The sequence below is a fragment of the Akebia trifoliata genome, chromosome 5 (assembly GCF_017979445.1).
Source record: "Akebia trifoliata isolate Shusen 1 chromosome 5, ASM1797944v1, whole genome shotgun sequence".
NCBI classification, from domain to species: Eukaryota; Viridiplantae; Streptophyta; class Magnoliopsida; order Ranunculales; family Lardizabalaceae; genus Akebia; species Akebia trifoliata.
The window spans coordinates 2,939,683-2,951,842 of NC_141379.1; the positions used below are offsets into that span (position 1 = coordinate 2,939,683).

Sequence of the window (12,160 nt, forward strand, 5' to 3'; positions counted from 1 at the left end):
CGGCCTTTTCTTTTTTTCTAGCGGGAGACTCAGAGAAAGTCTCTGAGGTGAAATCTATTGGTTCATCTTTTCTTTATTGTAGTGGGTCATGGTCTCATGGAACAGTTAAGACGTTGAATCACTAAAGTTTGTTCCGTACCAATTTAAATTCATTTTTGGAGGGAAAACATGTCAGAGACAAAATTAAACCATGGACAACATTTGCTATATATAAACACTCCTATATAGCCAACAAGAGACAAACACCACATATTACCTCAAATGTCTACATCATCCCAACACGACCAATCACCACCACGAACACCATCATCATCATCATCGTCGTCGTCATCATCATCATCATCATCTATGCCTAGTTCGTCCAAACTCAATCAAGCTAACATCATCACACCTAGTAATGTTTTTTTTGTGATTATTTAATTAATTTTCTCTCTTGAAGAAACCTCCTTAATTGTTGAGTTAAATTTATTGTTTAATGGGATGCAGATAGGAAAGACAAAGATCCTAAGTATTACATACCCCTTTACAGAGCTTCATTAGAAGGTGATTGGAAAAGAGCCAAAGATTTCATCGACACTGATCCAGACGCAAAGGTAGCGAGAATCTCCACTAGTTTCAAGACAGCTCTCCAAGTTGCAGCCATGTCAGGACACGCAGACTTTGTGGAGGAATTGGTGAAGTTGATGCCTAAAGAAGCTTTGGAACTGAAAGACAGTGCTGGGCTTACTGCTCTTCATTCCGTGACTACATCTGGAAACACCAAAGCAGCTATGGCTATAGTGAATGTGAACCCTGATTTGCCACAGATTCCTAACAATGGTGGAGAGACACCGATAATTCGAGTAGCTAGACTTGGTCATAAGGAGTTGTTGTCATATCTTTGCTTAGTAACAAAAGATGAGGATTCTCCTCAGAGGAATAGTCCTTTTAGAAAGCATGAAGGAGCTCAACTTATCATGGCTGTAATTGACGGTGATTTTTATGGTAAGTTTACTTTTATTAATTAATTTGTGATTAATGACCGGACTAGGGGCACACGGGCACATCTTGATGCCCGTGTGTCCCGCTCAGGCCACTCCCGCATGACTCTTAATTTATTTTTGTAACATTAAATTTTATAATTATATGTGTGTTTTAGAAACAACTCCTATAAAATTGGTGAAACTAGGTTTACCTCTTGCAAAATGCAAGATTAGGTTTCTCCCTTAGCCTTGTCCGTAAGTCAACATTACGTTTTATTGGTGATTTAATGGTGAATTTTTTTTTCCCTTCTTCAAAATGCTCTTCCAATACTTAGATTAATAAATCAAAATTTGAAAAAATTCCAAAATTTCTTTATCTAATCATTAAGAAAAAACAACGTTGACTTACGATTAAAGGGGATAAAGCTAATCTTTCATTTTACAAGAGAAAAAACCTAATATCACCAATTTTACAGGATCATACTACTAAAATATGCTTTGCTCAATGCATTTTTACTGAGTTACCAAAATATGCAATGAAATCACAATCTTTATATATTTATTTTTAATATGATCTACGCCATAATCTTTATTTTTTTAAAATACTCTCCCTAGACTTTTGTTTTTCAAAAAAAATACTCTCCCATAGACAAAATCCTAGCTCTGCCCCCAACAAATATGAAAAGAGTTCTGCAAGGGGTGCTATAGGCAAGTGAGATATGAGGTACAATCTTGACTATTTAGGTCATTTCCAGCATTATTCTTTGGTAAATATTTTGGAATGTGTACTGTCACAGTTTTGACAGTTTTGAGATCTCTAAGCCAAGAGTGGGTAAATTTCTTTTGTTCCAACCCAATTTAAATTGGAATTCAATCAAGTCAAATCAACTTAGTTGAGTTTTGAGCATGGTTTTAAATCTCGTCCAAGACCAAGACGGCTCGTCCAATATGTCTCGGTATCGTCCACCAACGAGACGGATAGACAAGTCAAATGTATTGGACAAGATTTAAAATCATGATTCATTTTTCTCATTGTTGAACGAGACGACTTGGTCTCATTCATGGACTAAGCGAGATGTCAAAACGACTTTTAAAACCATGGTTTTGAGTAAACTCAAGGAGTTTTAAAACATAAATGGACTGTAAATAGGCCAGGCTTCCTTCTAGTTTGGTCATTTTGGGTCGAACGGCTGGTCCAACTCCAAACCTACTGTGGGCCTATGCCTGGCTTGTCAGGCCGGGTTTAAACATTTTCTTTTCAAACCCAGTATTGTGGCCTTAGTGGAGGCCTGATCGGACTGGGCTGTGGATTTTTTTCCTTCTAGACCTTTATAATCAACCATCCATTATGCCATTCCCTCTCAAATGTGAACAAAGGGGATGCTACAACTTACAAGTAGGAAACTGTGTATAAGTAATGTTACATCCATTTTCTCTGTGAGCAGATGTGGCATTGCATTTAGTGAAGCAGTACCCACAATTAGCAACAACTAAAGATCAGCATAATCTCTCTGCATTATACGCGTTGGCGAGAAAATCTTCAGCTTTCAAGAGTGGAAGTAGACTAGGATTTTGGCAACGTTGCATCTATTCATGTTAGTCTCTCCATCTATACCTCACTTAAAAAAAAAAAAAAAAATACTTCAATTGTTATTAATTTAAAATCAAATTTATTAAAGATTCAACAACACATGCTATTCTTAAAGGCAGAAGAGATTTGTAAATTTACCATGGGATGATGGCATAAAGGCATTTTGGAAAGAAAAAAAAGAGTCAAGCTGGCATGTTTATTTAACAAAAGTTATGTTTGTAAAATATTAATCGAAAGGGTTATAAACTCATTTTCGGATTTTTGGTACGTGTGAAATTATTTTTATAGCCTACTTCAATTTTACATAAAGATAAAAATTTATCCAATTTATCATACCAGTTATCTGTTTTCTGCAAAATGCATGTTTATATGACCCTTTTGATAAATATTTTGGTGAGACTTTGTAGTGTTGAGAGGTGCATGATGCATTATTTTCATTTTGTGTCTAAATTTCTTACCTTTAGTTTTCTATCTTAAAGGTATTACTATTACACAAGCTCCCATAATAAACCACCAAGGAAGACGAGACACTGAAAATCCTCTAATGTGCTCTAGTGACTGCACACACATGACCCAAATAGGCAAAGGTATGTTGTAGTTCTTGATTTCAAATAGACCAAGTAATATATCTTAACTACGTATAGTTGATTTCAGTAGATCAAGTAATATATCTTAAATGGATCCTTGGGTTTTTACATGTTTAACTAAGCAAGTTTGGTTTCGTATGATTAGAGTTCCAAAGGTTGAATGGGTTATTTTGGAATGCCATAAAACAAATAGGTATGCAACACTATCATTACTTAAGATTGAATATTATTGTCCATTTTTCTTTCTACTTGGTACAAATTGATGTTACTTGAATTGGTTTTAATCACAGTTCCAAGCATTAGGCACATTTATGACGCCAAAGTGATGCATACCCAAGCCTTGGAACTTCTCAAATGCATTTGTGAGCAAGTTTCGCTTTTGGAAACTCAGTTAGAGATTGCAAACTTATTAAGTTTTCCAACCTGGATAGCGGCCGTGTATGGAAATGTGGAGCTTATTACCACTTCTATTGAGACTGAGCCTACCCAGATTTGGACCATATACAATAAGACTGGCCATAGCATTCTTCATGTTGCTATCATTCATCGACAAGAAAAGGTTTTCAACCTCATGAGAGATATGGGTACAGTTAATAGTGTGCTTGCCACTTATACAGATGACGAACGAAACACCATCCTGCATTTGGCAGCAAAACTAGCCCCTCCCTCCAAACTCAAAGCAGTATCTGGTGCAGCACTACAAGTGCAACGAGAACTTCAATGGTTTCAGGTGATAGATTTTCCTTTACAAGTAGCAAAATATGAATTTATTTATTTATTGTTTAGATGTTATGGACAACCAAATTGGAATGTCGGCGTTACATAACTGTGAAGTCATCACAAATTGTATTAAAAAGAGGTTTGAAGAAACATTTTAAGAATTTTAATTCAAAGTTTAAACTTATTTCTGTTGCCTATGTAGTTAAACTTGAGTCTTGCATTTCTAGGATGGAATATTTTTGTTTAATTTGAAATTAGGAATCAATTGGCCTGTCCAACAACCAACAATGGCTTTGGAGTATGGATTTTTGATAGAAACATGCTTCCCCCAGTGAGAAATCTCATCTAAGATGGTAATTATGTTTATGATTTTAACGTCACACTTTGTTATGTAGGCGGTGGAGAAGCTTGTACAACCTACATATCGAGAAATGGAAAACCAACAAAAAAAAACTCCCAGGGAATTGTTTACTGAGGAGCATGAACATTTGATCGAGAAAGGAGAGAAGTGGATGAAAGAGATGGCAACATCATCCATGGTTGTAGCCACGCTCATTGCCACAGTGGCATTTACTGCAGCCTTTACGGTTCCCGGTGGCAACAATGGTGAATCTGGCACTCCCATATTTCTAAAAAGCAAATGGTTTATGGTTTTTGCCATATCAAACGCATTAGGATTCTTCTCTTCCTTGACTTCAGTGTTGATATTTGTAACCATCCTCACATCCCGCTATGCTGAAGAAGACTTCCTTAAGTCCCTACCCCAAAAATTGATATTAGGTCTTACTATGCTCTTTTTCTCTATAGCAGCCATGTTGGCAACATCTAGTGCCACCTATTTTATCATGTTTGGACATCGATTCGCATCAATTTCTCTTCTTCTATCTTTCCTTGCTTGTATCCCTGTGACAGTGTTTGCATTGCTGCAACTTCCTCTCTTTGTTGAAGTAATTCGTTCGACGTATGGGTCCGACATCTTCCATCGATAAAAGTTTAGTGTTGCTAATATCAGCTTCTTGTTTTTTGTTGGTTTAGAGCCTGTCTCACAACATGTTTTACGATTTTGTTGAATTTATCTATTTTTGTTTTCGGTTCTTGGTTTTGATATATTTTATCTTCAAAAGTAGTATTATATGATTTTATATTTAATTAAATGAGATTCATGCTTTTGTGGATTACATTGGATTGGATACACATTCCTATTTGGATTCTCAGTTTCATTATATGCTGAGTAGGAAGCCTCTTATTATAATGGACCAACACTCTTTCAAGCTGAATTTGAATACACAGGGCAATTGACTTCACACCATTGCAAGCGTTTGAATACAAAAATCTATCTCCATTGATGTAATCTGTAGAAAGTTGGATCTTAGAAGCTTTGGGTTGTGTTTGAATTGAGAGAAATGGAGAGAAGAGAAGAGAAGGGAAGAGAAAATAAATGAGTTTCTCTCCATTTCTCTTGTTTGGATTGTTAAGTGGGGAGAGAAGAGAAAAGATTGGAGAAAAAAAAGGTGAGTTTTCTCTCTCTAAAAGTGGAGAGAAACCCTTTTCAATTATTTTATAATTCCAACTCTGCCCCTAAATTTCTTTTTAAGGTATTTTAAAATTTGAAAGTGGTCCCGAGTTCTCTCTTGTCAAATCTAAACATGGTGGAGAGAAATTGAATTTCTCGTCTTCTATTCTTTTAATGAGTTTCTCTTCTCTCCACTTCCCTCAATCCAAACATAGCCTTATAGCGGTGGAACGGTCGAAAGACAACAATGTGAGTTATTCACTTTGTCTTTAACATGCGAGGTTAAGGCCTTCCATTTGAAAGTGGTTGGTGCACATATAAAAAATGAGGGAACATAGAGGGAATTTATTTATTTATTTTTGTTTATGTATTTTTTTTAATTTAATGTGGTGCACTTTCCTCAAATTGGGGTGCAAATAATGCAATCCTTCTTAAAATTCGTATATTTTAAATTGATTTGCCATTAGATTCCATTTTAACTAAACCATTGTTCAAGCAAAATCCAATAATTGGACAACCTTTAAGAAATAAAAAATAGAGGATCAAACCAAAATAAAATGTGCTATGCCCATCTGGGAAGTTTAAGAGCCTAGGCAACTAGTTCCCCTGTTTGTTTTTCTAGTAAGGAAACCAATTCGTTGGTAACATGTAATTTGTTTTCAAGTGTCATTGAATTATTGGGGGAAAAAATAAAAATAAAAATAAATGTCTGATGGTTAGCACCTTGAGTTGTTAATTTATTTGGCAACCTATGATTAAAAAATCTCCCCTCTTAGAAAGAAGAAGAAAGAACCCCATCTTTACAATTCTTGATTTATTTGGTTGTTGTTGAGACTCGAGAGTCGAGACCAATGTCATCCAATTTGTTAGAAAGGTACTGAACGTGATATGGTTTGTTGTGGGTACGAGAAAAGTAGTGAACTAAATGACAACAATTCCCTCTATTGATAATATTTGACATATTCCCCTAAAATTTGAAACTGATAGCATGTTTGACTTTTGTCTTTATTCATAGACTTATGAAAAAATACCCTTATCTTCAACAAATAAATAAAAAAAAGCTTGATATTTTCACAAAATCAGTTTTCTTCAATTGTTTTTTTAACCCTTCTCATCGCCTTAACATTTAAATGCCCTCAGCTTTGTCTACCCTACGAACCGTGTTCATTCTCAAGTGGTGAACGGAAAACCATGAACTCGAATTCGAACCGAGTGATCCCACGAATCAAGTAACATAGGCCGAGACAAGAATAATTTATTTTGACTAATGTGATTATGGTACCTCAAAACTTGCAAAAGAAGTTTTGAAATTTCACTAACATTATGTAAATCCTTAGTCAGGTTTCTTGGGGTATATTATATTTCTCATTTTGGTGAAATGGTGTAATTTATAATTGTGAGTTTTTCCTTCATAGTGGAATCGGTGTGATCTGTAGATGTACCTCAATCAAGGGGAACCACATAAAATTTTAGTATTGTCTTTGTGTGATTGCATCTTGTATTTGAATTTTTTTTTTTTTCAATAGGTCTTCTTGTTTCAATTGTGCCTAGTTTCTTAACACTATTGTAGAATAATTCAACTCTATTGATGTTTCCTTGAATTACAAGTACTCTGATTTGGTTTGTACAAAGAGGAAACTAAATCTTATTTCATTGCATCACATCTAATTACTCCAATATCCTTTCATAATTGCATGTTTATTAGAAAAAAAAAAAAAAAAAAAGAAAAAAGAAAAAAGAAAAAAGAAAAAAAGCATGATTTAATACATTTATCTTTAAAGTCAATTATCTTATTTATCGAACACTTGATGTTATCAAATTGCATCCATGGTACTATTAGTGATCATCATTTATTTAAGATTACATAACTATTGTATTATGTTATCCTTAAAAGACACCTTGGTTTTATCTTTTGAAATTTTTTAAGTTCGTTCGAGCCGACTTGGTCCGCTCTCACCATTCAAATTAAAATTAACACAGTCCCAACCACAGTACTTCAAAAAGAGCCCTGTACTTTGGCCTTTTCTTTTTCTCTAGCGGGAGACAGAGAGAAACTCTTTGAGGTGAAATCTATATCTATTGGTTCATCTTTTCTTAATGGTAGTGGGGTCATGGTCTCATGGAACAGTTAAGACCTTGAATCACTAAAGTTTGTTCCGTACCAATTTAAATTCTTTTTTGGAGGGAAAACATGTTAGAGACAAAATTAAACCCTGGACAACATTTGCTATATGTAAACACTCCTATATAGCCAACAAGAGACAAACACCACATATTACCTCAAATGGCTACATCATCCCAACATGACCAATCACCATCACGAACACAATCATCATCATCTATGCCTAGTTCGTCCCAACACAAACAAGCTAACATCATCACACCTAGTAATGTTTTTTTGTGATTATTTAATTTTCTCTCTTGAAAAAACCGCCATAATTGTTGAGTTAAATTTGTTTTTTAATGGGATGCAGATAGGAAAGACAAAGATCCTAAGCATTACATACCCCTTTACAGAGCTTCATTAGAAGGTGATTGGAAAAGAGCCAAAGATTTCTTCGACACTGATCCAGACGCAAAGGTAGCGAGAATCTCCACTAGTTTCAAGACAGCTCTCCAAGTTGCAGCCATGTCAGGACACGCAGACTTTGTGGAGGAATTGGTGAAGTTGATGCCTAAAGAAGCTTTGGAACTGAAAGACAGTGCTGGGTTTACTGCTCTTCATTCCGTGACTACATCTGGAAACACCAAAGCAGCTATGGCTATAGTGAATGTGAACCCTGATTTGCCACAGATTCCTAACAATGGTGGAGAGACACCAATATTTCGAGTAGCTAAACTTGGTCATAAGGAGTTGTTGTCATATCTTTGCTTAGTAACAAAAGATGAGGATTCTCCAAAGAGTAGTAGTCCTTTTAGAAGGAATGAAGGTGCTGAGCTTATCATGGCTGTAATTGCTGCTGATTTTTATGGTAAGTTTACTTTTATAAATTACCAAGACATGGAATGAAATCACAATCTTTATTTTTTTTTTTATTTTTAAAAAAATACTCTCCCACATAGACAAAATCCTAGCTCTGCCCCTGCAAACATGGAAAGAGTGCTGCAAGGAGTGGTATAAGTGAGATATAAGGTACAATCTTGAGTCTTTAGGTCACTTCAGCATTATTCTTTGGTAAATATTTTTTAATGTGTGCTGTCACGGTTTTAGTTTTGAGATCTCTAAGCCATGAATGGGTAAATTTCTTTTGTTCTAGCCCAATTCAAATTGAAATTCAATCAAGTCATATTAACTTGGTTGAGTTTTGAGCATGGTCTTAAATCTCGTCCGAGACCAAGACAACTCGTTCGATACATCTTAGTATAGTCCACCAATGAGATGGATAGACAAGACAAACGTATGATTCATTTTTCTCATTGTTAAACAAGACAGCTAAAACTTATCAGAAAACTAGTCGGAGAGGACTCGGTCTTGTTCATTGACGAGACGAGACATCAAAACGACTTTTAAAACCATTGTTTTGAGTAACTCAATGAGTTTTAAAACATAAATGGACTGTAAATTTGGCCAGGCTTGCTTCTAGTTGGGTCATTTTGGGTCGAACGCCTGGTCCAACACAAAATTTCCAAATGTAACGTGGGCCTAAGCCTGGCTTGTCAGGTCAGGTTTAAACATTTTCTTTTCAAACCCAGTATTATGGGCTAGGTGGAGGCCTGATCGGACTGGGCTGTGTTTTTTTTTCTTCTAGACCCTTTTAATCAACCATCCATTATGCTATTCCCTCTCAAATGTGAAGAAAGGGGATGTCACAACTTACAAGTAGGAAGGAAATTATGTATCAGTAATGTTACATCCATTTTCTATGTGAGCAGATGTGGCATTGCATTTAGTGAAGCAGTACCCACTATTAGCAATAACTAAAGATCAGCGTAATCACTCTGCATTATACGCATTGGCAAGAAAATCTTCAGCTTTCAAGAGTGGAAGTAGACTACGATTTTGGCAACGTTGCATCTATTCATGTTAGTCTCTCCATCTATACCTCACTTCAAAAAAAAAAAAAAACTTCAATTGTTATTAATTTAAAATCAAATATACTAAAGATTCAACAACACATGCTATTCTTAAAGGTAGAAGAGATTTGTGAATTTACTATGGGTTGATGGCATAAAGGCATTTTGGATTAAAAAAAAAAAGAAGTGAAGCTGGCATGTTTATCTTACAAAAGTTACGTTTGTAAAATATTAATCGAAAGGGTTATAAACTCATTTTTGGATTTTTGGTACGGACACATTTGCAAAATTATTTTTATAGGCTACTTTAACTTTACATAAAGATAAAAATTTATCCAATTTATCATACCAGTTATCTGTTTTCTGCAAAATGTTTATATGACCCTTTTGATAAATGTTTTGAAAACATGACTAATCCCGTAATTTTGTCAAGATGTTGTAATGCTGAGAGGTGCATGATGCATTATTTTCATTTTGTGTTCTAAATTACTTACCTTTAGTTTTCTATCTTAAAGGTATTACTATTACACAAGCTCCCATAATAAACCACCAAGGAAGACGAGACACTGAAAATCCTCTATTGTGCTCTAGTGACTGCATACACATGACCCAAATAGGCCAAGGTATGTTGTAGTTCTTGATTTCAAAAGACCAAGTAATATATCTTAACTACGTATAGTTGATTTCAGTAGATCAAGTAATATATCTTAAATGGATCCTTGGGTTTTTACATTTTTAACTAAGCAAGTTTGGTTTCGTATGATTAGTGTTCCAAAGGTTGAATGGGCTATTTTGGAATGCTATAAAACAAATAGGTATGCAACACTATCATTACTTAAGATTGAATATTATTGTCCATTTTTTTTCTACTCGGTACAAATTGATGTTACTTGAATTGGTTTTAATCACAGTTCCAAGCATTCGGCACGTTTATGACACCAAAGTGATGCATACCCAAGCCTTGGAACTTCTCAAATGCATTTGTGAACAAGTTTCGCTTTTGGAAACTCAGTCGGAGATTGCAAAGTTATTAAATTTTCCAACCTTGGTAGCGGCCCAGTATGGAAATGTGGAGCTTATTACCACTTCTGTTGAGACTGAGCCTAACCAGATTTGGACCAAATACAATAAGACTAGCCATAGCATTCTTCATGTTGCTATCGTACATCGACAAGAAAAGGTTTTCAACCTCATGAGAGATATGGGTACAGTTAATAGTGTGCTCGCCTCTTCTACAGATGACGAAGGAAACACCATCCTGCATTTGGCAGCAAAACTAGCCCCTCCCTCCAAACTCAAAGCAGTATCTGGTGCAGCACTACAAGTGCAACGAGAACTTCAATGGTTTCAGGTGATAGATTTTCCTTTACAAGTAGCAAAAGATGAATTTTTTTTATTTATTGTTTAGATATTACGGACAACCAAATTGGAATGTCGGCGTTACATAACTGTGAAGTCATCACAAATTGTATTAAAAAATGGTTCGAAGAAACATTTTAAGAATTTTAATTCAAAATTTAAACTTATTTCTGTCACCTATGTAGTTAAACTCGAGTCTTGCATTTCTAGGATGGAATACTTTTGTTTAATTTGAGATTAGAAATCAATTGGCCTGTCCAACAACCAACAATTGCTTTGGAGTATGGATTTTTGATAGAAACATGCGTCCCCCAGTGAGAAATCTCATCTAAGATGGTAATTATGTTTATGATTTTGGGATATTTGTATCTTTGGTCTAAACAGAACATAGACTTTGGGGGGACTTCTTTTGATGACTTTGTTGTTAGATGGAACTCCTTATGTAATCTTTGAAGTTTTTTCTTTTTTCTGTTGCTCTTTGAGAGGCCTCCTCGGCCTCCTTGTACTTTTTTCCCCTCAATAGATTATACTTATAAAAAAAAATTATGCTTATGATTTTAACGTCACACTTTGTTATGTAGGCGGTGGAGGTGCTTGTACAACCTACATATCGAGAAATGGAAAACCTACAAAGAAAAAGTCCTAGGGAATTGTTTACTGAGGAGCATGAGCAATTGATCGAGAAAGGAGAGAAGTGGATGAAAGAGATGGCAACATCATCCATGGTTGTAGCCACGCTCATTGCCACAGTGGCATTTACTGCAGCCTTTACGGTTCCCGGTGGCAACAATGGTGAATCTGGCATTCCCATATTTCTAAAAAGAAAATGGTTTATGGTTTTTGCCATATCAAACGCATTAGGATTCTTCTCTTCCTTGACTTCAGTGTTGATATTTGTATTCATCCTCACATCCCGCTATGCTGAAGAAGACTTCCTTAGGTCCCTACCCCAAAAATTGATAATAGGTCTTACTACGCTCTTTTTCTCTATAGCAGCCATGTTGACAACATTTAGTGCCACCTATTTTATCATGTTTGGACATCGATTCGCATCAATTTCTCTTCTTCTATCTTTCCTTGCTTGTACCCCCGTGACAGTGTTTGCATTGCTGCAACTTCCTCTCTTTGTCGAAATAATTCGTTCGACGTATGGGTCCGACATCTTCCATCGTTAAAAGTTTGTTGAGTTTATCTATTTTTGTGATGGAGCACCTTTGATTGTAAACTATGCTCGATGTTGTATTCGATTCTTGGTTTTAATATATTTTATCTTCAAAAGTAGTATTATATGATTTTATATTTAATTAAATGAGATTCATGCTTTTGTGGATTACGTTGGATTGTATACACATTACTATTTGGATTCTCAGTTTAATTATATGCTGAGTTGGAAGCCTCTTATTATAATGGACCA

General features: G+C 35.3%; 2 protein-coding genes across 4 annotated transcripts; both read left to right on the forward strand.

Annotated features, from left to right (window-relative positions):
• Positions 1 to 232: 232 nt before the first annotated feature.
• LOC147400996 (uncharacterized) lies at positions 233 to 4,946 on the forward strand. Of its 2 annotated transcripts, XM_086442072.1 has the most exons (7): positions 233 to 394; positions 487 to 984; positions 2,408 to 2,557; positions 3,033 to 3,140; positions 3,286 to 3,333; positions 3,431 to 3,870; positions 4,256 to 4,946. In XM_086442072.1, exons 1-7 carry the CDS (start codon positions 262 to 264, stop codon positions 4,847 to 4,849), a joined length of 1,971 nt encoding a protein of 656 aa, XP_086298198.1. In that variant the 5' UTR covers positions 233 to 261; the 3' UTR covers positions 4,850 to 4,946. The 2 variants fall into 2 exon arrangements, with proteins under 2 accessions (XP_086298198.1, XP_086298199.1); XM_086442073.1 differs by lacking the exon at positions 2,408 to 2,557.
• Positions 4,947 to 7,639: 2,693 nt separating this feature from the next.
• On the forward strand, positions 7,640 to 12,157 carry LOC147400997 (uncharacterized). Of its 2 annotated transcripts, XM_086442074.1 has the most exons (7): positions 7,640 to 7,760; positions 7,848 to 8,345; positions 9,247 to 9,396; positions 9,903 to 10,010; positions 10,155 to 10,202; positions 10,299 to 10,738; positions 11,328 to 12,156. In XM_086442074.1, exons 1-7 carry the CDS (start codon positions 7,658 to 7,660, stop codon positions 11,919 to 11,921), a joined length of 1,941 nt encoding a protein of 646 aa, XP_086298200.1. In that variant the 5' UTR covers positions 7,640 to 7,657; the 3' UTR covers positions 11,922 to 12,156. The 2 variants fall into 2 exon arrangements, with proteins under 2 accessions (XP_086298200.1, XP_086298201.1); XM_086442075.1 differs by lacking the exon at positions 9,247 to 9,396 and having other exon boundaries at positions 11,328 to 12,157.
• The last annotated feature ends 3 nt before the right edge of the window (positions 12,158 to 12,160 follow it).

Bases quoted from the DNA above. Each gene is read 5' to 3' on its own strand.
- LOC147400996 (XM_086442072.1), top strand. From the start codon at position 262: ATGTCTACATCATCCCAACACGACCAATCACCACCACGAACACCATCA. The intron at 2,558-3,032 runs GTTAGTCTCTCC...TCTATCTTAAAG, and splicing joins GCAACGTTGCATCTATTCAT to GTATTACTATTACACAAGCT. The intron at 3,141-3,285 runs GTATGTTGTAGT...TCGTATGATTAG, and splicing joins CATGACCCAAATAGGCAAAG to AGTTCCAAAGGTTGAATGGG.
- LOC147400997 (XM_086442074.1), top strand. From the start codon at position 7,658: ATGGCTACATCATCCCAACATGACCAATCACCATCACGAACACAATCA. The intron at 8,346-9,246 runs GTAAGTTTACTT...CTATGTGAGCAG, and splicing joins AATTGCTGCTGATTTTTATG to ATGTGGCATTGCATTTAGTG. The intron at 10,011-10,154 runs GTATGTTGTAGT...TCGTATGATTAG, and splicing joins CATGACCCAAATAGGCCAAG to TGTTCCAAAGGTTGAATGGG.